The sequence below is a fragment of the Mesocricetus auratus genome, unplaced genomic scaffold (genome assembly GCF_017639785.1).
Source record: "Mesocricetus auratus isolate SY011 unplaced genomic scaffold, BCM_Maur_2.0 Super-Scaffold_15014, whole genome shotgun sequence".
Lineage (NCBI taxonomy): Eukaryota > Metazoa > Chordata > Mammalia > Rodentia > Cricetidae > Mesocricetus > Mesocricetus auratus.
In genome coordinates, this window is record NW_024429186.1 from 32091481 (window position 1) to 32117135 (window position 25655).

Here is a 25655-nt window from a genome sequence, read left to right on the forward strand (position 1 = left end):
CAAACAACCCCATCTCTTCCTTAATGTATTTTCCTTAAAATTCTACCAACAGGTCTAGGAGGATTACATCATACCTTCTTCTTCACTTTCTTTCCGGAATCTGGATCTTTTTCTTCTTTTTCTACTTCAGTGATGAAATAATCATCTAGACTTAAAACCCTGGGTGCAGGTCCTCCAAATTCTACTTCCTTATCCTAAGAATACAACAGTCAAGAAGATTAAAAAAAAAAAAAAAAAGCAAACCAAGTTGACAAACACATTAAAGTTCCCACTTGTGGCTAAATAAAATAAAAATTTCTGATGGTTTTAAATCAACCAGAGGCAAAATTGTCTAAATGGATAAAAAACTTACAAGGGAAACATCTACTAAGGGCCTCTACAACTGATCACATGGGAGATACCTGTATGAATAACATACTGCCCACTAACACAAGCAAATTTTTTTTTTTTGCTTTCCCATACTCACCCGAATAAGTTTTGCAACATGTGTCTTTCCACTGCCAGGCAATCCTCTCATTATAACAACAATCTGAAACACAATGGGGGGGGGGGGCGGGTAAGATTTTGTTTTGTGTGGGGTTGAGGATGTAGCTCAGTTGGCTCTGTTTCTGTATGCTTGCTTAGCATTCAGAAAGCCCTGAGTGTCATCCCAGCATTGTGGCAAATGCCTATAATCCCAGCACTCAGGTGGTAGAGGAAGAAGGCCAGAGGAACAAGGTCATCCTTGGATGCATGGGACTCTAAGGCTAGCTTGCTATACCTGAGACCTTTTCTCAAGACAGACAAAGCGAAACAAAACAGAACAAAGGAAATGAATATGTGGACCCAACCATTTAAAAACCAATGGTTCAAAGAAACCAGAAAATATTCTGACAGGAATGAAAATAAAGACACATCACACCACAGCTCATGGAATAAAACTAAATAAATATTTGAAGGGAAGTTTTAGGTGAAGATGTCTATATCAAGGAAGATTTAGGGGCTGGAGAGATGGCTCAGCTGGAATTTTAGGCCTGCTCGTACACTTAAAGAAAAACAAACCCAACTCTCTTTAAAATACGTTTCTGAATTTTGAGAAATAGCTCAGCAGGTAAAAGCACTGCTTTCAGTTCCTAGCACCCACATGGTGGCTCACAACTAGCTGGCTATAACTCCAGTCCCAGGGAATCAGGGGATCCAACATCCTCTTCTGACCTCTGTGGGCACCAGGCCCACATGTTGTCTGCATACATACATACATACATACATACATACATACATACATACATACAAAAAAACTCATCACACAAAATTAAATAAAATCTTTGAAAACATTAGAAAAAAGATCAACATTGAAAATCTACTTTTCTACATAAAACATTAGGAAAAGAACAAGCTAAAACTAATGAAACAGAAGGAAGACAACAAAGATTAGAGCAGATGCTAATGAAATATAGAAGAAAATCAGGAAAACTTTAGGATTTGGATATGGTTATTGTACACACACACACACACATACACACACACACACCACCACCACCACCACCACCACCACCACCACCACCACCACCACCAAAAAAGCAACAAAATTGATAATCTTTTACCTAGACTAAGAAAAACAAGATTTAAATTACTATAATAAAAATTGGGGATGTTACCACCAATATTAAAGAAATGTGAAGAGATTATAAGAAAGACACATATGAGCTACATACTAACAAAAAAGATAACTTAGATTAAACAGACAAATATCTAGAATGATGCAGGCTACCAAACTTGCCTAAGAAACATAAAAAAAGGAGGGGAGGGGTGTTGGTCAAGTGTGGTAATATACATCCTTAATCCAACACAAGGGAGGTAGAGGCAGGTAGATCTCTGTGAAGTTAGCCTGGCCTACAGAGTGAATTCCACAACAACCAGGGATACATAGTGAGACCCCGACTGAAAAATAAATGAATACAAGTTGGCATGGGTGAGACATACCTCGAATGCCAGCCTTTGAGAGGTGGGAAGATCTTAAGTTCATCAAGGTCATAAGGTCATTCTTGACTACATAGCAAGTTTGAGGCTAGCTTATTATACTTTGAGACCCTATCTTAATGAAAGAAAAACAAAAGAAAAAAACAGACTATGTGAATATAAATAGTCTCAGAAAAATTGGTAAACAAATGAACAAAGAAACTCCAACAGGGCTAGAGCAATGGCTCAGCTGTTAGGAGCACTGGCTGCTTTTCCAGGAGCCAAGTTTGATTCTCAGCACCCACATGGTAGCTCACAACCATCTGTCACTCAGCTGCATGGGATCTGATGTTCTCTTTGAGCCTTGCAGGCACTAGGCATGCAAGTGGCAAAGACATACAGGCAAAATACCCATGCATATAAAATAATAGTAATAAAAATAAAGAGTACTGACAAAGAAAAGCCCAGTCCGAGAATACTCCATCATTGAATTCTACTAAGTATTTAAAGAATACCAATTCTTCAAAGGCCAGAAGGAATAATTCTAAACTTATTATGCCAGCACCACTTTTGTATCAAAACCAGGCAAAGACATGACAAGAAAACTATGACATCTATTATGAATGTAGACGTAATGATCTTCAAACCAGACCCAGCAACACAGAAAAAATTGTTCTAGCAACACCAACTGCCATGAAAATCATTTACTGTATTAAAGAAAGCCAATAAACTAAAAGCAAAAATCATACAATCATCTCTACTAATGTAAAAAACAGAGAGAGAAGCATGAACAAAACCCAACAACCCTTTGTGAGTAACAATATTCAACAAAGGAAGAATAGAAGGAAACCTCCTCAACCTGATGAAGTGCATCTATAAAAGTCCACAGATGAGTCAGGCAGTGGTGGTGCACGCCTTTAATCCTAGCACTCGGGAGAAAGAGGCAAGCAAATCTCTGTGAGTTTGAGGCCAGACTGGTCTACAAAGGAAGTGCCAGGATAGGCACCAAAGCTACACAGAAAAACCCTGTCTCGAAAAACGGAAAGGGGGAAAAAAAAAGTCCACAGCTGAGTCCAGTAAGATGGCTCAGTGGGTAAAGGCATTTGCCTCCAAGCCTTAGTATCTATGTTTGATTCCTGGGATTTACGTGGTGGAGAGAACCAACTCCTACAAGTTGTTCTCTGACTCTGATCTTTGTAAGTGTGGCACATGTGCCTCTCCACATATTTAAAAAAAAAATCCAGAGCTAACATCATATTCAATGGAGAAAGACTGAATAGTTTCTATTCAAAAATCAAGATAAAAAAATAAGGCAACGACTTCCCACTCGAGACATCTATTCAATAAGCAGATGATCTTAAACCAGAAAAAGTACAATTATTTTGCAGATGGCATAATCTTATATGTACAAACCTCCAAGAATCTGCTAAAAAGCTTTGGAAATGAAAAGTTTACCAGTGCTACACAAGATGAACACATAAAGATAACTTGTATTTCTATACCTAAAAGTCAGTCAGTCAGTCAGTCAGTCAGTCAGTCAGTCTCTCTCTCTCTCTCTCTCTCTCTCTCTCTCTCTCTCTCTCTCTCTCTCTCTCTCACACACACACACACACACACACACACACACACACACACACTGAGACGGATCAGTGGGTAAAGGAGCTTCATGGCAAGCCTGACAGCTTGAGTTTGTTTCCTAGGACCAACATGGTGGAAGTAGAGAACCAACTCCAAAAGGTTGTCCTGTAACCTCTGCAGGTGTACAGTGGCATGGTGCCCACACACAAAAAGAAATACAATTTAAGAAATAAAAATTAAAGAGCCCACAAACACTGAAAGCAGAGGGATAGGAAAAAAAAAAAACAGAAATGCCATTTTACCACTGGAAACATTCCTTTTTTTTAAAATTTATTTAACTTTATTTTATATGTTGGTGTGAAGGTATCAGATTCCCTGGAACTGGAGTTACAGACAGTTGTGAGCTGCCATGTGGGTGCTGGGAATTGAACTCAGGTCCTCTGGAAGAACAGTCAGTTCTCTTAACTGCTGAGCCATCTTTCTAGCCCCTAGAAACGTATTCTAAGGACACCTAGCAGATGCCTGAAACCATGGATAGTATTCAATTGCAAGATTTCATCATGCCGCTAAGAACTATACATGATTTTAAATTTATGAAATTATTTCTGGAATTTTTCTTTTTTCTTTAAGTCAGTGTCTTATGCAGAACAGGCTAACTTCAAACTCACAGAGATTTGCCTGCCTTTGCCTCCTGAGTGCTAGGTTTAAAGATATGTGTCACTACACTAGGCAGCGATTTTAATATTTTAATTACAATGATTGCATCACTGCTGACTTCACATAAGCAGATCTGCATGAAGTGCAACCACAGAAAAGATGGTGGACTACTGTATCATTCAAACAACAAGGACAGGATATACAGAATAGCTATAGATTCAGAGTAGGCAAAGAGAGGGCTGGAGAGACGGTTCCACAGTTAGGACCGCCTGTTCTTCTTGCACAGGACCTGGATTCGATCTTAGCACCCACAAGGCTGCACACAACCATCTGTAATTCCAGTTCCAAGGAATCTGACTCCCTCTTCTGACTTCTGTGGGCACCATACAGTGCACTACACACACACAGGCAAAAATGCTCATAAGCCGGGCATGGTGGTGCACGCCTTTAATCCCAGCACTTGGGAGGCAGAGGCAGGCGGATCTCTGTGTGTTCGAGACCAGCCTGGTCTACAAGAGTGAGTTCCAGGAGAAACCCTGTCTCAAAAAAACAAAAAAACAAAACAAAACAAAAAACATCGACCTATAATCTGTATATATGGAATCCAGATATGTGGATGAAATCTTTATTATGAGATTAAACAAATTTCAAAGCGTGTATATATATGTATACATATATATATTACATATCAGGGATGAGAGAGAATATATCAGAAATGAAACCTAATTAAGTCTCTTTTTGTTCCACATATCATAAAGCCAAACTTTTTCTTTTTTCAAAATGCAATTAATTAGGCTCTCACAAACTGTTTTTAAAAATTTCCAACATTATTCTGGCTTAGAAATTTGGCTCTAAACTTTAAGAATTTAAAGTGTGGGCAGTGTCTGAGGTTATTTGATTTTAGATGCTACAAGGCTTTGAATCCAGTGTTTTTCTGTTGCGAAAAACTGGGAAAATTCTACTCAAGATACTTAAAAATAACTAAATAAGTAAGTTGGTAAAAGAAATAAACCACCGTCTTAGACTTTTTAGATTTACAACAATGACTAGTCAAGTTCATTACACTCACTCTTTCAGGCCTGCTCTCCCGGCCTGGGGGTTTCAGAATGTCATCCACGTTCTTTGACTCAGGCTTCTTCTCAACCCGTGGAGCTGGAGGTGGCTGGTGGCCCAGGGAAGGAGCTGGCAGGGGCATTCGCTCCTCTGGGTAAGTTCTTCTTTCTCCTGAGTTGAATACATTATGATTTACAGAGGAATTATTGTAAAAGGTAATAACTTTCTGTTGTCTTCCTAATTATAATTCAGATCACATCTAAATTAAATTTAGTTAATACATAAATTTACTACAATTGAGAAAGTGAAAAAACTGCATATTTGGGGAAAACAGACTGTTCTGTAAAATACTGAATTCTTCATTACTCATATTGAATATAGGAAAAACACTCAGCAGCAGGACATAGAGGAGTAAATTATTTTGCTGGATAACGCAAGCATGACTGATCCTGTACAGGTTCTACGACTCTTTCACTTTATAGTTTAAGAGCAAGAGTCATTGATTAGGAAAGCTTATTCCTGTGAATAGGTAGGAATTTCTAGTTTAAGTGCAACTCATGGTAATGAAGAGACAAAAGCAAATTCAATGTCTAACAGTAAGTACCTTATACTTTTATCAATTCCACGGAACATCATGGAGTCACTAGGAGGTTTGAATATGGGAAAATGTATGTGATGCAATTATTAAATATAAAGACTTAGGGGTGAGGATTCAACTTAGCATTGTAGCACTTGCCTAGCATGTTTGATGTTTTAGATTTGATGCCTAGCAGAGCAAAAAAACCAAACCAAAACAAAACCCAAACCACAAAGAAAAACTGCCAGTTATTCTCAATTGTAAAGTCATACATAAGTATGAAGTGACAATGAAGGCTTTCAGAGGACTAAGGTTCAATTCTAGTACCCACATGATGACTTACAACAATCTGCAACTCCACTTCCAGGGGCTCCTTGGGTACCAGACACACATAGACGGCACACACATATATGCAGGCAAAGTACCCATACAAATAAAAAATAATAATTTTAAAAAGAGAAATACATAAAACTGAGGTTGCAATATGATGTGTGGTGGGATTATAAGTGACTGCTTCTGTTTTCAAAACTCCTTTAATAGTATAAAAATTAAATTTTATTTCATTAATTACATTACTTTTTTTAAAAATAATGCTACCATCTTCAAGTGTGGCTTATTATGACTGCTTAAATGCACAGCTACAATAAACAATACCTTCTATTTGTTTACATTTTCAACATAGTTGCTGTTATTAAGGCATTACTCTACCTCCAAACATGGATGGGCCTTCATAGGGTGGTCTATCAGACTTCCGGTCATAGGATGGCCTATCAAATCCTCCTCTTCTGGATGAGGAATGGTCTTTTTTATCTCGATATGACTGATTCCTATAGGATGTTACAAGAGTTTCTGGTAAATATGTAAACATTTGGAAGGTCTCTACTGTTCAATAACACCATTATCTACCCATTGTCTTTATGGCAGTTACTCCATAGTTAATATTTAAATTTTCACTTATATGAAAATCTCAAGAATTGTAAAAATAAATTAGTACTGGTTGCATTTTATCAAAAACATTATACAGGTCCTGGTGGTGCATGCATTAATTCCAGCACTCATGAAAGCAAAGGCAGGCAGATCTCTGAGTTCAAGGCTCTGATCTATAGAACAAGCGCCAGGACAGCCATAACTATGCTATACAGAGAAAGTCTCTCTCAAAAGTAAAACAAAACAAAACAAAACAACCCCCTCCAAGTTCCCAAAATTTACTGACTTTCCTTTTGTCGCTCTTTATTTCCCACAAACTCAGAACTCAAGTATGTACTTGCCTAGAAATTCTTTTCCAAATTATACATGATGAAATTCACTAAATTTGTTTGACATACTGACTTTGGGTCAGGCATGGTGGCATATCCCTTTAATCTCAGCAAGTTCTAGGAAAGTCAGAGCTATATAGTAGAGAGACGATATCTTAAAAAAAAAATCAAACCTCAACAAAAAAGGTCAACAAAACAAAAACCCCGGCTTTTGCTGAATTTACACAAGATATTTTACATACATAGCAAAGACATTTTTCACAGTATACCTGTCATCTCGGGGTCTGCGTTCTCTGTCAAATCGATCCCGCTCATAGTCAAGAACACGATCTCGGTCTCTATCTCGATGTGTCTCTCGGTCCCTTTTAAAATCTCGATGATCTGCTATATTACTTTGACGGTCAAAATAAGGTTCACGGTCTCTGTCTCTATCACAGCGGTCACGCGGGCCTGCATGCTCTACAAAAACAGTACAAAGTAAGAACTGTGTCTTTAGAACTAAAAGCAAGAAGTACAATTTTAACTTCAGAAGTGGTATAAATCAATGCCTCAAACTTAAGAATCTTTTACTGATGTTAAATAAAAGCCTAATCTTTCTAAGGAGGGAAATCTTGTAAAAATTAGGCTTAAAGTTAAACTGAAAATTATTATTCTCTCCGGGAATCCTACCTGCATCAAAAGTTGGTCTTTCAGGTAATGGGTCTGGGCGTAGAGTTATTCTTTCTCCATATGGTATCTGTTCAACTTTATTAGTAGGCATATCTGCAACGAAAACCAGGGATGAAATGTAAGAATGAAGCTCAGGAAACCAAACCTCAGGTTAATAACTCTTGTAGAAATCTGGCATGGTAGTTCACGCCTATAATCAGCACTCGGGAGGCTGAGGCAGGAGGATGCAGAGCTTTCATTGAGTATGGACTACATAAATGAGTTCCAGGGCCAGTTAGTGTCCCCAAAGATTTGAAATCCCTTCTCCAAAAAAACCATTTCCTGCCAGGTACACTGATATACATTATAATCCCAGAATTTGGGAGGTTAGGAGCAGGAGCTTAAGGTCATTTTCCTGGCTGGTTTTACATCAACTTGACACAAACTAGAGTGACCTGAAAGGAGGGACCTTCAAGTGAGAAAGTGGTCCCATAAGATTGAGCTGTAAGGCATTTTCTTAATTAATGATTCATGGGGAAGAGTCCAGTCCCTTGTGGGTGGTGCCATCACTGGGTGGGTGATCCGAGGTTCTGAAAGACAGCAACTGAGAGCCGTGCGGTGGTGGCACGAGCTTTAATCCCAGCCCTCAGGAGGCAGAGGCAGGTGGATCTCTGAGTTCAAGGCCAACCTGGTCTACAAAGTTACACAGAGAAACCCTGTCTGGAAAAGGAAAACAGAGTAAGAGGCTAGCAAAGCAAGCCATTAAGAGCAAGCCAGTAAGCAGCACCCTCCATGGTCCCTGCCATGCTTGAGTTCCTGTCCTGGCTTCCTTCAACAGTAGACTACAATATGGAAATGTAAGCCAAATAAACCCTTTCCTCTGCAACTTGCTTTTTGGTCATGGTGTTTTATCACAGCAAAAGTAACCCTCACTAGGACAGAAATCCTCTGCTACACAGTGAGTCTGAAACCAGCCTTGGCTAAGAGATCCTCCCAAACAAAAACAAAATCACTAACACCACCAACAAACAATTCCTATATAACTCCAACCATAGGTTCACCATCAATACTCACCTCGGCCATGGCCATAGTCAACTGTATGCTGCATTGGTGGTGGTTTGGACATTGGTGGCATACCCATAGGCACTGGGCCAGGAGGTGGAATGGAAGGATGAACAGGTGGGGGTGGTAATACCGGAGCAGACTGAATTGCTGCAGTGTCTGACTTAAATTCTGAATTCAGTCCTTGATCAACATTTGTATCCCAGAGCCCATAGAAAGAATCTTCGTCCCAGCGCTCCTGTTTCATAGATGGCTTTCGCTTTATGACTGGAGGAGGAGGCGGTGGTGGTGGAGGCGGAGGAGGCGGTGGTGGTATTGGTACAGGTGGCCTAGTCATAGGAACAGATGATCTTGCTGGTGGAGCAGAGGGTCTTACAACTGATCCTGGTGGCTTACCCATAGGAGGACGTGGTCTATAGGATCCTGGGGGCTAGAGAACAAAGTAAATGGCTTAGTTAAACTAGTCACCACAGCTGTGTGGAAATTAAAATCTACTTCTCAATCAATTAAAAAATTAATATATAAGATATATTCAAAATGTAAAGCTTTTCTGTTTGTAAAGACACTAGTAGGCACTGGGAAGAAGGTTCAGTAGTTAGGATCACTCATTGCTCTTGCAGAGGACACAAGTTCATTTCCTCATACCCATGCTGAGCAGACCATCTGTAACTCCAGCTCTAGGAGAAGCCAAGAACTTTGGTCCTCTGCACATATCTACCTCATACATATGCATAATTCAAAAAGCATGCACACAAGCGCTATCTCCCTCTTCTCTTCTCTCCCCTCCCCCATTTGTCTCTCAGCATGGTGGTCTATGCTTTTAATCCCAACACTTGAAAGAAGATTTCTGTGAATTCCTGGCTGACCTAGTCTACATATTGAGTTCCAGGACAGCTAAGAATACATACTGAAACTGTCTCAATTTTTTTACCCCCAGACAGGGTTTCTCTGTGTAGCCCTAACTTTCCTAGAACTCATTCTGTAGACCAGGTTGGAGATCCACCTGCCTCTGCCTCCTGAGTGCTGGGATTAAAGGTGTGTGCCACCAACACACAGCTTCAAAAAAAAATTTTATGTAAAAGATACCAGCAAGAAATGGAGAGATAACTCTGCCAGTAAAATGCCTGCTATGCAATATGAGAACCTGAATTCAAGTAACAGAACTAACATAAAAAAAAAAATTGGACATGGTTTGGAGAGATGGTTCAGTGGTTAAGAGTACTTGCTAACTGCAGAGAACCTGAGTTCAGTTCCCAGCACCTACACGGAGGCTTACAGCACCTGTGATTCCAGTTCTAGGGAACCTGATACATTCTGACATGAGAGCACACATGTGGTGCACATACATATAAACAAAATACTTTAAAACATAAACAAGCCGGGCGTTGGTTACGCACACCTTTAACCCCAGCACTTGGGAGGCAGAGGCAGGTGGATCTCTGTGAGTTCGAGGCCAGCCTGGTCTACAGAGCGAGTGCCAGGACAGCCTCCAAAACTACACAGAGAAAACCTTGTCTCGAAAAACCAAAAAAAAAAAAAAAAAAAAAAACCATAAACAAAAATAAGTAAACAAAAATAAGTAAACCTTTTTTCAAATTTGGAAATGGTGGTACATGCTTGTACTCCTCCAGCTGGGGAAACACAGACAGGAAGACCCTGGGGCTTTCCTGACTAGGAGGCCTAGCATAAATGTGAGCTCCATGTCTCTGAGATATCTACCATCTAACAGACAAGTATACAGCTGTGTGAGGAACAATAACTGAAGTTGATCAGTAGTTTACACACACACACACACACACACACATACACGTGTACCTGTGGGCACACACATACACAGAAACACCAGCAGGAAAATGAAGACAGGCCAGAGAAAAGGAAAAACTAAATCAGGCTTTTGAGTAAAAATGGACTTTACTAATACTAATTAACATGGCAAAAATTTGTGTGTGTGGGAGGAATTTTTCAAGATGGGAGTTTTCTGTGTAACCCTGGGTAACCTCAAACTTCGAGAGCTGCCTGTCTCTGCCTCCCAAATGCCAGGATTAAATGCATGTGCCCCTGCCACCACCATCCAAAAGCATAGAAAAATATTAATGTTACTAGTTACCAACAATGTGTACAAGGAGGCTAGAGAGATGACTCAGAAGTTAAGAACACTCACTGCTCTTCCAGAGGACCTAAATTTAGTTCTCAGCACCCTCACTGGGCGGCTCACAACTGTCCATAACTCCAGTCCCAGGGGGTCCAATGAAAGCTCTCTTCTGGCCTAGAGCACCACATAACACATGACACATATTCACACAGACATGCACATATACTTAAAATAAAAAGTGAGTGCCAGGACAGGCTCCAAAGCTACACAGAGAAACCCTGACTTGAAAAACCTAAATAAATAAATAATCTTTTAACAATGTGTGCTGGTTATGGTACAGATGTTACACATGTTATATTATACAATTATATAAGAGAGTTGTCTGAATGTATTAAGAATAAGTTTTAAGCTGGGAGGTACTGGCATATGCCTTTAATCCCAGCACTCTCGGGGCAGAGGCAGGCAGATCTCTGTGAGTTCAAGGCCAGTCTTGTCTATAGAGGGAATTCCAGTACAGTTACAGAGTTCTCAGTTACACAGAGAAACCCTGTCTCAAAAAGACAAAAAACAGGCAAAAATAAAAGAGTAAGTTTTAAACACCTTTATTATTTATTTGTTAGGTCAAGACATAATTCTATTAACAAATATGAGAACAATTGTCTCTGGATATGTCAGGCAGGTATAGATTTAAAAAGCAACATGATTTGAGCAGAGAGAATGTCTTTGTCTCTTTTTTCAAGGCAGGATTTCTCTGTGTAGTGTTGGCAGTACCTTTAATCTCAACACTCAGGAGGCAGAAGCAAGTGGATCTCTGCGAGTTTGAGGACAGCCCGGCTGAGAATGTCATATTTTTGACTTAAGTTTCATACTTTAGGAATTTAAGATATCCAAAATAAAAACCCGATACAAAGAAATTTGTTAATAATTGTGAAAGATTAAAAGAAAAAATATCTAACATAAATAGAACAGTTCAATAAATTTCTGTGCATCAACAATACATATAGTGACATGGGAGAGCTTGCTTTGTCAGATGAACAAAACTGAAGTGTGGATCTATAATCTACAGCAGTGATTCTCAACCTTGCTAATGTTCGATCCTTTAGTATAGTTCCTCATGTTGTGATGACCCTAACCATAAAGTTATTTTCACTGCTACGTCATAACTGTAATTTGCTACTGTTATGAGTAGTGATATAAATATCTGATATGCAGGATATATGATATGTGACCCCGAAGAGGTTTCGACCCACAGGTTGAGAACCATCGATCTAAAGGTTCAACTGCTTACAACAAACAAGACATGAAAATGAAAGATAGTTTTTATTCTAGGAGTTTAATTTAGAAAGGAAAAAATGACAAGAAAACAGACAAATCAAAGTACAGTATGATGAATGCTGATGGGGACCACTGTAAGATGAGAATAAACAGACAGTATGCTAAACGCTGATGGAGACCACTTTAGATGTGGAAAGGAAAATAAAATGGAAGAGCTGAGTCCTAAAGGATAAACAAGAACCAGGCAGATGACGGGGACAGAGAACAATGTGCACGTGGCAAGGGTGTCTCCAAGTGGAATGGCATTCTCAGAACAGTTAAGGGGTCCCATGTACTGGGAGAATATGGTATAGCAAGCTGCTGTCAGCAAATGTCAGGCTTGTACAGGAAAAAAAAAAAAAAACGCTTGGAAAGTGGATTTTGTCCTGTGGGTGATCAGAGAATACTAACAATATTTTCTTCTAGTCAGGGTCTTATAAAGCACAGGTTGTCCTTGAAGCTACTATGGAGCTGAAGATGATTCTATAACTTTTGATTCTCCTGCCCCTACCTCCCAATTGATGGGATTACAGGTATGTGCTACCCGGTTCTATGTGGTACTGGAGACTGAACCCTGGGCTTCATGAATAATAGGCAGGCACTCAGCTGTTATAAGCTAGGGAGCATTATGGTAAGGCTGATGTTTTAAAAAGTATCTGGAAGGCTAAGTGTGGTGGCATATGCCTTTGATCCCAGTACTCTGGAGGCAGAGGCAGGCAGATTTCCATGAATTTGAGGTCAGTCTAGTCTATGCAGTGAGTTCTGAATTTGTTATGGCTACAGAGTGAAACCCTGCTTAAACAAAAAGAAAAAATGTTGGGTCAAGCAGTGGTGGTGCACACCTTTAGTCCCAGCACTCAGGAGGCAGAGACAGACGGGTGAATCTCTGAGTTCAAGGTCAGCCTGGTCTACAGGGTTAGTTCCATGACAGCCAGGGCTACACAAAGAAACCCTGCCTAGAAAAACAAAACAAAAATGTCATTTGAAGGATGGTAAAATGGCAGAGCTGGTAAAGGTGCCTGCCTCCAAACCTGAGAATCTAAGTTTAATCCCTAGACCCACACGGTTAAATGGAGAAAACCAGCTCCTAAAAGTTATCCTGACCTCCACACATGTACTATGACATGGGATTCTCTCTCTGTCTAACTCCCTGTCTCTCCCTCTTTCTCTCTCTCTCTCTCTCACACACACACACACACACACACACACACACACACACACACACACACACACACACACACACACAAAATAAATAAAATGTAATTTAAAATGTGGGCTGGAGAGATGGCTCTGTAGCTGCGCTTGCTGTTCTCATAGAGGACTAGAGTCTGGTAGACAACACCTACCAACAGGCTCACAGCTGTCTTCAACTCTAGCTCCCAAGTATCTGACATCACTTTCTGAGCTCTGAAGGCATCCACAGCATGTATATCAACTTCAACACATAGATATATACTCACACACATCAAATAAGTCTTTTAAATGTCTGTTTGGCTAAATCCATATTAGTACTGCCTAAAATAGAGTAGGGGATAGGCAGCACTGCCCAAAATACAAGAGTATGAGAGAACATTTTTTGATGTGATGGAATTTATTATCTCAATACAATTACTAAACATTGGGGCTGGTGAGTTGGTTCAGTGGCTATGAGTACCTGCTACTCTTACAGATGACCAGGAATTACTCACATGGAGGCCCACAACCATATGTATCTTTACCTCCAGTTCGGTATCTGACACCCTCTTCCAACCTTCATGGACACCAGGTAAGTTCATGGTGCAAATACACACACACAGGCAAACTATTCACACACATATAGTGAGTAAGTCCAAAAACAATAATAACTTAAAAAGTAGTAAGGGCTGGTGACTGTAGCTCAGTGGCAGACCACTTGCCTACATGAGTGTCACTCTGGGAGCGACACACTGGACTCAGTCCTCAGCATCATACTTCCCTGCAAATGCCCACATTTTAAAGTACAGAGCCTGGCAAGACGGTGCCGGCTGCCAAACTGATAACCTGAGTTTGATCCTTGGGGATCCACATGGTAGAAGGAAAAGAACTACTCTAAAACGCTATTCTGATTTTCCCATGGGCACTATGGCACGCACCCCCACTCTAAACACACAAAACAGATAAATAAAAGTAATTCTAAAAAGTAGTTCATCACCAACTTAAAAGGTGAAATAACAAACAATGTAAGAAAAAAAACCCAATAGAACTTAATCACTCAGCTTTTTTCTTTGAGACAAGCTCTCATACTATATAGTGGAGTTGGTCTGGAATTCACAGATGTTCACCTGCCTCTGCCTCCCAAGTGCTAGAATTAAAGACGTGTTCTACCATAACTGGTTCACTCAACTCTTTCTAGCTACTGCTTGAAGGGCACTGTGTGCCAAGCTATAATGTTAAGAAACCTTCTCTCATCTAAATGGGAAGAGAACACTATGAGTTCCCATCTAGCCCTACCTAGATGGGACACAGGACTATCTGAAATAAGCAGATTAGATGGCAAGGGGATGGTAAGATACTTGCTGTGCAAGCAGAAGGACCTGAGTTCAGGTTCTTGACCATTCAAGTAAAAAGTAGGCATAGCAGTATGAACAAATAATAACTACAGTCTGGGGAAGTGAAGGCAGGTGGGTTCTGAGAGCTGGCTACCCAGACAATCTAGGGGAAAAAAAGGTTGGGCAAGACAGAGGAAGCAAACTCAAGTTGATCTTTTCTCTCCCAACTTTGCACATAAACAAGCATAGATATACCACACAACACACACAAACACACAAGTATTAGGAAAATCCTACAATCAAACACCAGTTACTAGCTTGGCAGCAAGTACTATTTTGCCAGCGAACCCTTGTACTTGAAATGTGGGGGTTTTGGGAAGAGTGCAGTTCTGATGAATAAATTCAGTGAACATGAAGCTACATAGCACAGGGGTGCTTGGTCTATTTGCCAAAGCCTAGGGAAAGGAGCGATTGTTGCATATGTCTACTTTGAAAGATGTTCAAAGCTTTCACTTTCTAAAATATATGCTTTTTTTTTTTTTTTTTTTTTTTTTTTTTTTGGTGGGGGAGGTTTCGAGGCAGGGTTTCTCTGTGGCTTTGGAGGCTGCTGGAACTAGCTCTTGTAGACCAGGCTGGTCTCGAACTCACAGAGATCTGCCTGCCTCTGCCACCCTCCCTCCCCCCCCCATGCTAGGATTAAAGGCATTCGCTACCACCACCCAGCTAAAATTTGTTTTTACTGTGGAAATTTATGCTATTTGCAATTTTAAAAATCCAACATCATATAAACACATAAGGTAAAAACCCTTTCATTTTCTGAGCACACATTTTCTCATACCGGATAAATCCCAGGTCTTGATGCATTCTGTAGTCTTGAGTCCTGGGGTGGTGGATGGTCAGCCATCTGTGGCTCAGCTCCAAAGTCTTTCAACTTTTGAAGCTGTTCTTTCTGTTCTCTGTAAACAAATAAAATTGCCATTGTACTTAAAGCATGTTTACACCATCCCTAAACAACCATGATTAAAACCAACTTCTAAAACTACAAGAAAGAAAAAACAGCAAAAAACTTTATCCTAAAACTCTGTGCAGAGTCCATACTGCACCTCTGTGGTAACATTTTCTTTCTTTTACACAACTAATCCATCAGCCCTCTGAGACCTACAGTCATAAATTATCAATGATCTTCAAGACAGACTCTACAACCTGCCTCCATAGTACACTGCCTACCCATCATATTTCACCTTTAATCAGTCCCAAGTTTTCTCTTGCTAATTTTTGCAATACTTCAAAACTCACAAAATAGACTGTGAGTAAAATATAGTCTAGGAAGGCTTTTGTAGGAGGCCTGTTTTGCCTGGGAGATGGGGGAGTGAAGCAGTCTCATGTACTCCAGGCTGGGCTCAAACTGGTCAAATAACTTTGAACTCATCATTCTTCTGCCTCCACTTCCCAGGCACTGGGATTCAGGTATGTGCCACCACACTTGCCTCATTATTTACATTGTGATCATTATTTACAAAGGAAATACTTTACATAGACATTGAGCTTCTAAAGAGTTTTGATTCATATTAGGCCTATATGCTCCCAAATCAACAACTAGCTATGTGGAGCCATGGCTGACCATGGTAGATGAAGCAGTTCATCAAAATCCTCACCACACTCCAGAGTTCTACCTGGTCCACTGTCATTCATTTTTGTTACTCATCTCTTAAAAAAACTTTTTTTACATTATTTATTTTTATTTTGTATAAGTGTTTTGCCTGCATGTGCATGCAGTGCCAGTGGAGGCCAGAAGAGGGCGTTGGATCCCCCTTCGAACTGGAGCAACAGACAGTTGCTAGCTTGCCATGAGGGGTGCTAGGAATTGAACCCTGCTCCTCTGGAACGAAGTCAGTACCTTAACTACTATGCCATCTCTCCAGCCCCACTTGCCTGATTCTTAAGAGCACTTTAGTTTACTATCTGCTTTAGATGGTGAGAACATTCACCAGCCTATATTCTTAGAAACAGTACTTTGTATTCCTAAACATTTATTTATACTGTTTGTTACTTTTCCTTACAATTCCCACCTTCTATATTTACAATGTCTACTACAACCTCTCCAGAATTTTTACAATCTCTCTTTTTATACAATATTGTCACTTAAAAGGACACAAAGTATATAAGGCTTGTTACTGGCTCGTGTAAATATTGCTTATGGTATTCCTTGTCTTTATGGCATACTATAATGTATATATTATCAATTACAATCACTAGTATCCATTACTCCACATATTTAGATCAGGTTTTGTTGCTTAGGAAGAGGGTGAAGGGAAAAAAAGATGAATAAGCAGCACCTTTCATTCGGCAATTCTATGCAAAGCAACAATGCATGAAAAAGTAATGTTTAGTAATCAATCGCCATTCAGTTTCGCCATAAAAGCATAGATTTTAGAGTCAGAGTTCAAATTCTGGGTCTGCATTTAATAGTCAAGTGAATCTCAGCAAGTCTTAGTGCTATCTGTGAAACGAGAATATTTTCTCTGAGAGTCTTCAGACAGATAAGGTTATTTAAGATGGGAGGACCAATGCAGTGCCCAGCACAGAGTAGGTGTGAATTAATAGTGCCCATAATTTAGAAGCAAGTGGCTAAATGTTCTAGAGCAAGCCTTACATCATGTTCATGAGTAACCTAGAAAAAAAGACCACCTCAGACTCTTCTATAGGTCAAAGAAACCATTTTGCCACCTGGAACATTATCTTTCATTTTAACCTACAGTTATGTTTTGTTATCACATTTTTCTAGTACTAATGTTTCCGTTACAAATTCACTTAGTATGACCGCAAATGTAGACCAGAATGAAAGATGAAACACATTAGAATCTATCAAAACTTAACCATTTATTTTCTCAAAAACCTGTTTGGAAACAAAACAAAACAAAAAACCTTACTATTGCAACTATATGAGGAATATTATATAAAACCCACAAGCTGATTATAAGTTAAAAAAAATCCAACTACTCAATGAAAATACAGGGAAGAAATACCTGCTTCCAGGTAAAATGAAAGATGAACATTCCCAAAACAAAGTAGTCTACCAAATCTGAAGACACTCCCAGGTAAACCATTAACACCAGCAGAGAAAAATAAAGCTCCTTCCGCCATCATTGAAGACTAGGGACTATGAAGCCTATCAGATCCAATGCCAAAGAACCAACTGCCTACTGAAAACAACCAAGACTCTACGGAAAACAACCAAGGCTCAATATACGAGCCCTGTGAAACCCAGAGTCCCGAAAGGTTGAGATTTAACACTTGAAACATGCACACTCAAGGCATGCCAGAAATACATCTACAAAGGCCAAGAACAGCAATCAATTTACACATCCTAGAGCATATTGTATAATTAACAGTTTCCAAGTACACATCCTAATCCACAAACAGCACTGAATAACCAGAAACATAAATTCAAAGTGACAGGAATTAAGGTTTTAAAAAGCACCATTAAAAACACTTCATTAAAAAAAAATAACAGTATGAAAATCTGTTTGAGCTAGAAGAAACGATCTTAAGGAGTGAACTTACCGAAGCATTTTCAATTCCTGTGCAGCTTTCAAAATGATTTCATGCTGCCTCTGACTGAGAACCATTACCCCTCCAAGGCCTTGGTCAGAGTCTAAATTTGCATCGGACCCCATCATTTCAGAGGAATGATGTGAGGATGGCATATGTTCCGCCATGGGGGAATGTCTATCCACATCAGATGGGTACCATCTGTCTGACAACCGTTCTCTTTCCCAGTCCATTCTGTCAGGAACATAATCTCTCTTTTCCCGCCATGTATCTCCTCTTTCTGGATATTCTCGAATCCTCAACTCACCCCTATCACGAAAATCCCGGTCATACCCATGGTCTCGATTTCTTTCTTCTCTCCATCTATCATCCCGGTATCTATCCAAAGGTGGAAGAGGTGGGAGGGGTGGCAAAGGTGGAAGAGATGGAATATCCCGTTCACGAAACTGTGATTCTTGTTCATCCAGTGGTCTCCCATAATCTCTGTCCCACTCATTATCCACATTTCTATCATATATATCCATGGGTCTTCTAATCCGATCCACGTCTCTGTCTAAGTCCCTGTCCATTTCCCTACCATAACCCTCATCCATATCCTGATCTCTTTCCCAATCATCCCACCAAGGGTCTCGCCTGTCTCCATCATGAGACCGAGACGGTGGTGCTGAGAACCTGTCCTCTCTGCTGTATGTATCTAGTGTATCATCTTGATAATCACGTTCACACTCTCTCCAGTATTTATCTCTATCCCAGTCATCGAGTCTTTCTCGCTCAATTGGAGCACTTCTACCATCTAATGGAAACTCTTCGTGTCCTCTCTCTTCTCCATGGTTCCATGGAGCCCTTGGAGGCTCATCTCGGTGATAAGGATACATTTTTTCCCCACCATCTCCCAGTTCTGATCTGAATGGAACTCTATCATGACCAAAATCTGGTCTTCCTAGTCCCCTTTCTCGACTGCCTGGCCCCAGAGGTGGTCCCCTCTCTCTGCTCCCAGCTCTTCGTGGGGGTACTCTCTCTCTACTTCCAGCCCTTCGAGGAAGTCCTCTCTCCTGACTGCCAGCTCTTCGAGGTGGTCCCCTTTCTCGGCTGCCAGCTCTACTGTCCTGGCTGTCTTGTGGACTACCTGGTACTTTATTCCGACTGCTTCCTGGCCTTACCAACACCCTGTCCCGACTACCTTCTCCTCTGTTCATTTTCTCATGACTGTCTTCTCTTCTACCCATCATCTTATCATGGAAGTCTTCTTGTTTGACCAGCCCTGGACCTTGACTAATTGTCTGGCAATGGCCTCTGTCTACTAGTCCTTTATCCCGTGTACCTTCCACTCTGTTTTGCTCAGGACCTCTGTAAGATGAGTTGCTGCCTTTATTGTCTTCTAATCTATTTTCTCTGCTGTCTGGCTGAGGCAGACCTTTTCCTTGGTTGTTTTCTGAGTGGGGCAAACCAAAACCCAAAGGTTTGAAATTATCTGCAGTCAATGCAGCTAATGCTTCTCCTCCCTCTATGTTCTCTAGTTTGAAGGAAAAGGTAGATGGAGTAGGTACAGGTTTATTTGCAAGGAATACAGGTCGAGTAACACCTTTGGCTTTGTCCATTTCAGTCTCCATAGTTTGAGAATTCTGGTTCCAATTAGAGGGCTCTACGGGCCCTTCCGAGACTTGGCCTTTAGGTGGCTCTTGTTGAGAGTCGCTTAGATTCTCATTCGACTGAGCCGCCTTGGTATCCTTGACATCTGCAGCAGTGGAAAATGCAGCTGATTGCATTTTAAAATTCTTCTGGTTACTACTTGTGTCTGCTAATGGTTCTTTGTTTCCTGAAAGAGGCTCTGCTTGTGACTTAGGTTGCTGCTGATGCTGCTGTCCAACAGTTGCTTTGGGGCCTTTCCACTGTGGTCCACTCTGTCGAGGGCTTAGGGATGTACTGGGAGTTATATAAAATTGAGATGCTGGACCCCGGGGGATTGTTCCCCATTTGCTTTTAGTGCCCTCTGCTGGGTGACTTTCATATCTGGGTCTTGGCCCATCGGGGTGATTTCCTTCAAAACGAGGCCCTTTGGGTCTCGGTCCTTCACACCTTGACCCTAAATCCTCAAATCTTCGAGGACCATCAAATCTACAAGTAAAACAAAAGATATTACTCAAGACAGTAAAGCAGGAAAAGGAAATTCTCCATGTAAGATTATTTAAGGCACTCTTGCCTCAGACTTTGCTTATAACAGTGACTCAGTCATTAGCAAATCCCATGTCACCTATCAGAAACTGGAATGTTAAGGCAACAGTGCCTGGAAGATTTTAGGTCTAGATTTAGAAAGCATGCCAGCATTTTCTAACCCACTTCAACCAATCTGCAGCAAGCCATTGATCTAATGAAATGTGAAAAAGCAATTATAAGTGTTGTGCTTTAGTACATAGAATAGTCCACTCCTTTTTAACAGGAAAAAGATTCCAAACTATGAGTACTTTTAGGGTTAAATATTATAACTAAAAACCAAGTATGGAACAATTAGCAGGAAAATGCAATATAATTATAAATATTGTTGGAGCAAGAACTAAAATCTTGATTAACAAATGTCATACATACACACGCACGCACGCACCATATTTTAAGTGTTCTCTAAAGTTTTTGAAAGTTTAGACAGAAATTTTATGGCTATGGGCCACTCAATATATTATTAAAGAAACATTCCTTCCAGCAGGCAGTATACTACTCATGAGAAATAATAAAATGCCGGGACTGGAGAGATGGCTCAGGCAATTGAAAGCATGGGCTGCTCTTCCAAAGGACTCAGGTTCAATTCCCAGCACCCACATGTCAGCTCACAACTGTCTGTAACTCAAGTTCCAGGGTATCTGACACCCTCATACAGACATACATGCAGGCAAAACCCCAATGTACATTAAATAAATAAAAAAATTTTTTAAAAGGAAATAATAAAATGTCATCAGGGCCCTCAGAATCTACAATCAAGTAAAAAATAATAAGTGTACATAAAGTGTCAACAGATAAAAAGACAACAAGCAGAAAATGGTCAGCACTATCCAGGAGAGAAGAGCACCACCTGTAAAAGGTTTATACAGCAGAAATGCTTCCCTTGAGACTTAAAGGCAACTTCTGACAGGACGGCAAGGGTACCTCAGGCTAAGAAAGCAATAGAGAGGGAAAAAGCAGAGAAGCACATACCATGTTTGCAATGGTTTAGTGTGTCTGAAGCAGAGGGAGTGGGGAAAGTGAGTAGAAAGACAGCCCACTAAAGAATAAGGTAAAGAGGGAGGTGACTGTCAGTCTCCAGAAGACCTTTGTTTGCCTTGTATGTAGGTACTACTGATGAAATCCAATACTCACTCTCCCTTCTCCAACTCTAATCCAGCCTCCACACTTTCAGTCTTACTGTAGACTCTTTCTCAACCTCTCAAGCTCTAGCAAAAGGACTAAAAATGACTTGGACACACACATCCTTCTGGGTAGTGCCTATATGTATTAGAGCTTACCCTCACACTTCCTCTTTTTATGCTGCTTCCAAACAACTATACTGCAGTATGTAAATAAGAGCAATGCACAAGGATGGTGAAGTAAATAAAAAAGGAACCCAAGTTTCTAAGCCATTGTATAAATCTTGAGAGAGAATGAATTTCTAATCTGTCAAAGACTTTTGCCTTTGGATCTCTGTAAGATTGATTAATTAATTCAACTGGTTAATACAGTTTAGAATAATTTAATAACTGCTTTAGAGTCACTAAGCACAGTCCGACTTTTAAAAGATTCATTTAAAAAAAAGATGAAGAGCAAAATAGTTGATCTTGTTTGTTTGTTTGAGATAGGGCCTAGATACAGGCCTACCTGGTCTAGAACTCATGATCAACAATTTAGATAATAATGAAGGTGATACCAACATAACAACTGATAAGAAACTGTAAAAACAGAGATCAAGTAAGTGATGTAAGTTAGGACTAGTAGCATTTTGTAGCCAGTGGGAATTAAGCGTGGAAAAGAGAAGCATTTAGAGGGGCTAAAGGGATGGTTCAGTGGTTAGGAGTGCTTTCTGCCCTTGTAAAGGGCCCGGTTCAGTTCCCAGCACCCTTATGTTGGGTATCTGCAATTCCCTCTTCTGACCTCCAAGGGCTCCTACATACACACAGAACATATACATATGCACAAGCACATAAATATTAAGGAGAGAAAAAGATTCCAACAATATATAATTCCCAAACTAACAAATAAGATTATATGAGATTACAAAGCTGTGTAGCAAAGGGAAGTATCAGCAGAATGAACAGACAGCCTAGCAAGGAGGCCATCCCATGGCCTGTGGGTTGTATGCATCCAACAGTAGCCATGAGTGAAGCCCCCCCCCACACACTCACACAGCATTTAGGATGACAGCAAAGTTTCTGGTTTTGGTGCCTAAGGGACAATTGACATTTTTCATGTTTTTAATAAAGGACTTTGATTCATTGTGTGGGAAGACAATGAAGAGGAATAAAATTAATTTCAGCAAAATATTTAGCTCCCAATATCTGTCACATTTGGCTTTGTTAGTGTAAAAGTCTTAGTTTCCAAGGGGGGACTACTTCTATAGCATGAAGTCAACACCACTTTACTTTGAGGTTCTGAATGAACAAAAATGGAGGGTACTGAACTGGTTGGGAGTAACTGTTTGTTTGTTTGTTTGTTTGGCATAGGGTCTCATCATGAGCCTGTGCTGGCCTAGAAGCCATGACCCTCCTGCTTTGTGTAAATTCTGGGACTACAGGTGTGTACCACTACATTCAGCCAATTCTAACTTTTGGGGATCACATGAGTTAAAGAGTAAGTTTGAAATTCAAGAAATTCTTCAAGACAGCTCTGATGACTTCTGTGCCCCATGATTAAAGTCAATGGAGGGATTGTAGAGATAACTCAGTAGGTAAAACGCTTGTGGTGCAAGCATGAGGACTGGAGTTCAGAGCTCTGGGACCCACATAAAAACTGAACGGGAAGCTGGAGCAATGGCTCAGTAGTTTAGCAGAGGACCTGGGTTCAAAGTCCCAGCACCCACACTACCCATAACTCCAGTTCCAAGGATCTGACATTTCCTTCTTACCTCTGCAGGTAACAGGCAAGCACACAGTCCATAAATGTATATGAAGGCAAACACGAATACACATAAAATATAAACAGACAAGCAAACAAACAGAAGATGAGCGGACGTGGCAGTCTATGTGTGCCCAGGAGGCAGTCAGGGATCTCTGGGACAAACTGGCTAGATTATCCAGCTCTGGGTTCAGCAAGAGATCCTGTCTCGTAAATACAGACTATGAAAGGAAAACACCAATGCCAATCTCTAGCTTCCAGATACACACCCAAACATGTGTATCCACATACAGGTAACACACCATACAAAGACATACCCACAAGGTAAAACAGGCCGAGCAGTTAGTTAAGAGTGACAGCTGCTCTTGCAGTTCCCAGCATCCATGTCAGGTGACTCATAGACACCTGTAATTTCTAGTTCCAAGGAATCCTTTTTTGGCCTCCACAGGCACACACATACATGTAAATAAAAATATAATAATTAATAATAAAGGACAGAGGTATTGGCCCTCTCTCTATTTGGGTCCACAAGGGACCAGGATTAGCTGAGGTGTCTGCTGAGAATAAAGGGGATACAGAATGGCAGCCAAGAGAAGATAGGTGTAAGGATCACCTATAGTCACTTGAGCAGTTGTAGTAGAAGTAAGAATTCTAGGGGCTGGAGATCTGGCTCAGTAGTTAAAAGCATGTACTGCTCTTACAGAGGACCTGAGTTCAGTTCCCAGAACACACGTCCACAGTGCACAAATGCCTATATCCTGAGCTCTAGGATATCCTTTGGTCTCGTTTACACAGGGGTAACTAAAACATAAAACATATTTTAAAAACTCTAAGAGTTATGAGTATTTCTTAGTTTAATACCATGTATTGGAATATATCCAAACATATTAACCAAGTATCTTTGTTTCACTTGTTTTATTTTCTGTCATCTAATAGAAGATGTTTTAGCAATAAGCTTTATATACTAGTCTTAAAGCTACAGAGTATTAAAAAAATGTGATCAGCAACAAGTGAACACTATGCCAAAGACCTATTTTGAGGGAAAAGATTAGAGTGTTTTTGGTTGTCCAGCTATAAGTTTCACACTAGGTATAAAAATCTCCATATGGACCAGAGCAATCAGAAACATATAGAAAGGAATTCTGAGAAATGAAGGTCAGCCCACTTTGCAAACTTACAAGAAAGTGGAAGATACATAAACCCACAATAAAGAGAGGGCGACCATTAGTAGAACAGTCTTAGGTTTGAGGTATTTTTAAATTTTTGTTTTGTTTTGTTTTTATAGACAGGGTCTCTAGCCCAGGCTGGCCTTAAACCTCCTTATGTAGCCATGGATAACTTTCGGTCCTCCAACCTCGCCAGTGTTGAGATTATATAACGGCATAGTCCACCATTCCACCTTGTGGAGCTGCTGGGCATCAACTAAAGCCTCTATCTACATGCTAGAGAAATACTCTGCCAACTGACGGATATCCTCAGCCCTTGTTTTTAAACTCTGGAAGACAAACAACACAATATACAAGCAGCAACTTTAAAGAACTGTGTTGAAAGCAGGAAAGGATAAAGTAAAAATGTGGCTGGCAGGCATGCAGGCCTACGTGCAGATAGAGTACTTATACACAAAAAATAAATAAATCTGTTTTTAAAAGTGTCTGGCTTGCCTGTTGAACCCAAGGAGGTCAATATTCATAAGTACCAGAAATATGGAGGAAAGACAGTAGTTAAAATGCTTATTCAGCTCCCCAAAATAAAAGGTCAAACAAGCCTATCAAGTGTAGTGGTTAATGGTCCTGGAATAGAAAGTGCTGTGGATCCAGGCCTGGATCAAAGCAGACAAAGTCCAAAGAAAACCTAAAACTTAGCACCTGAGCTCTGCTCCCCACTCTAAGAGGAATTGCTTAGCGCAGGAGGAGCCAATCATAATTGTACTGGAAATTATCATCTTATAATAATTGATATTTATTCACCAGGAGATGACATACCATCCAAGAGTTGGACTGGGAACACATTTCAACAGCATGGTTACTGTGTAACATTCAGATAACAATGAAAGTTGTTAAAAGTGCTCAACATTGTACTGAGACAGCACTGATCCGAAATTCAGACTGGAATGGCCCAGTAGGCAATGCTGCTCAGCTACTAGATGACTAAGAGATCGTCATCAATGGGACATGCATCCTTTCAAGAACTTACACCTTTAAAAACCAAACAATACAATTTCAGACATGTATTAAGTATTTTGATCACATATACTCTCCATTATCTTCTCTTGCCCCACCTACTTCCAGTGAACCCCTTCTTCCTAATCATTACCTCCCCCTTTCATATCTGTGTGCACATCCCACTGA

At 40.3% G+C, this 25655-nt stretch overlaps 1 protein-coding gene across 3 annotated transcripts in view; it reads right to left on the reverse strand.

Annotated features, from left to right (window-relative positions):
- Positions 1-25655, reverse strand: part of Ylpm1 (YLP motif containing 1) — a 74533-nt gene that overhangs the window by 20000 nt on the left and 28878 nt on the right. For 2 of the 3 annotated variants that reach the window (XR_005876210.1, XM_040742749.1), the window contains exons 5-13: positions 18247-20349; positions 15521-15638; positions 8782-9199; positions 7729-7821; positions 7329-7518; positions 6512-6630; positions 5243-5397; positions 467-529; positions 75-194 (exon numbers count right to left, since the gene is read on the reverse strand). Coding sequence is in view for 2 of the 3 variants with exons in the window: in XM_040742749.1 (XP_040598683.1) it covers positions 75-194; positions 467-529; positions 5243-5397; positions 6512-6630; positions 7329-7518; positions 7729-7821; positions 8782-9199; positions 15521-15638; positions 18247-20349 (3379 nt within the window). In the remaining variant the exon portion in view is untranslated. The remainder of the gene's footprint in view (positions 1-74; positions 195-466; positions 530-5242; positions 5398-6511; positions 6631-7328; positions 7519-7728; positions 7822-8781; positions 9200-15520; positions 15639-18246; positions 20350-25655) is intronic. The other variant, XM_040742750.1, reaches the window with a different exon arrangement.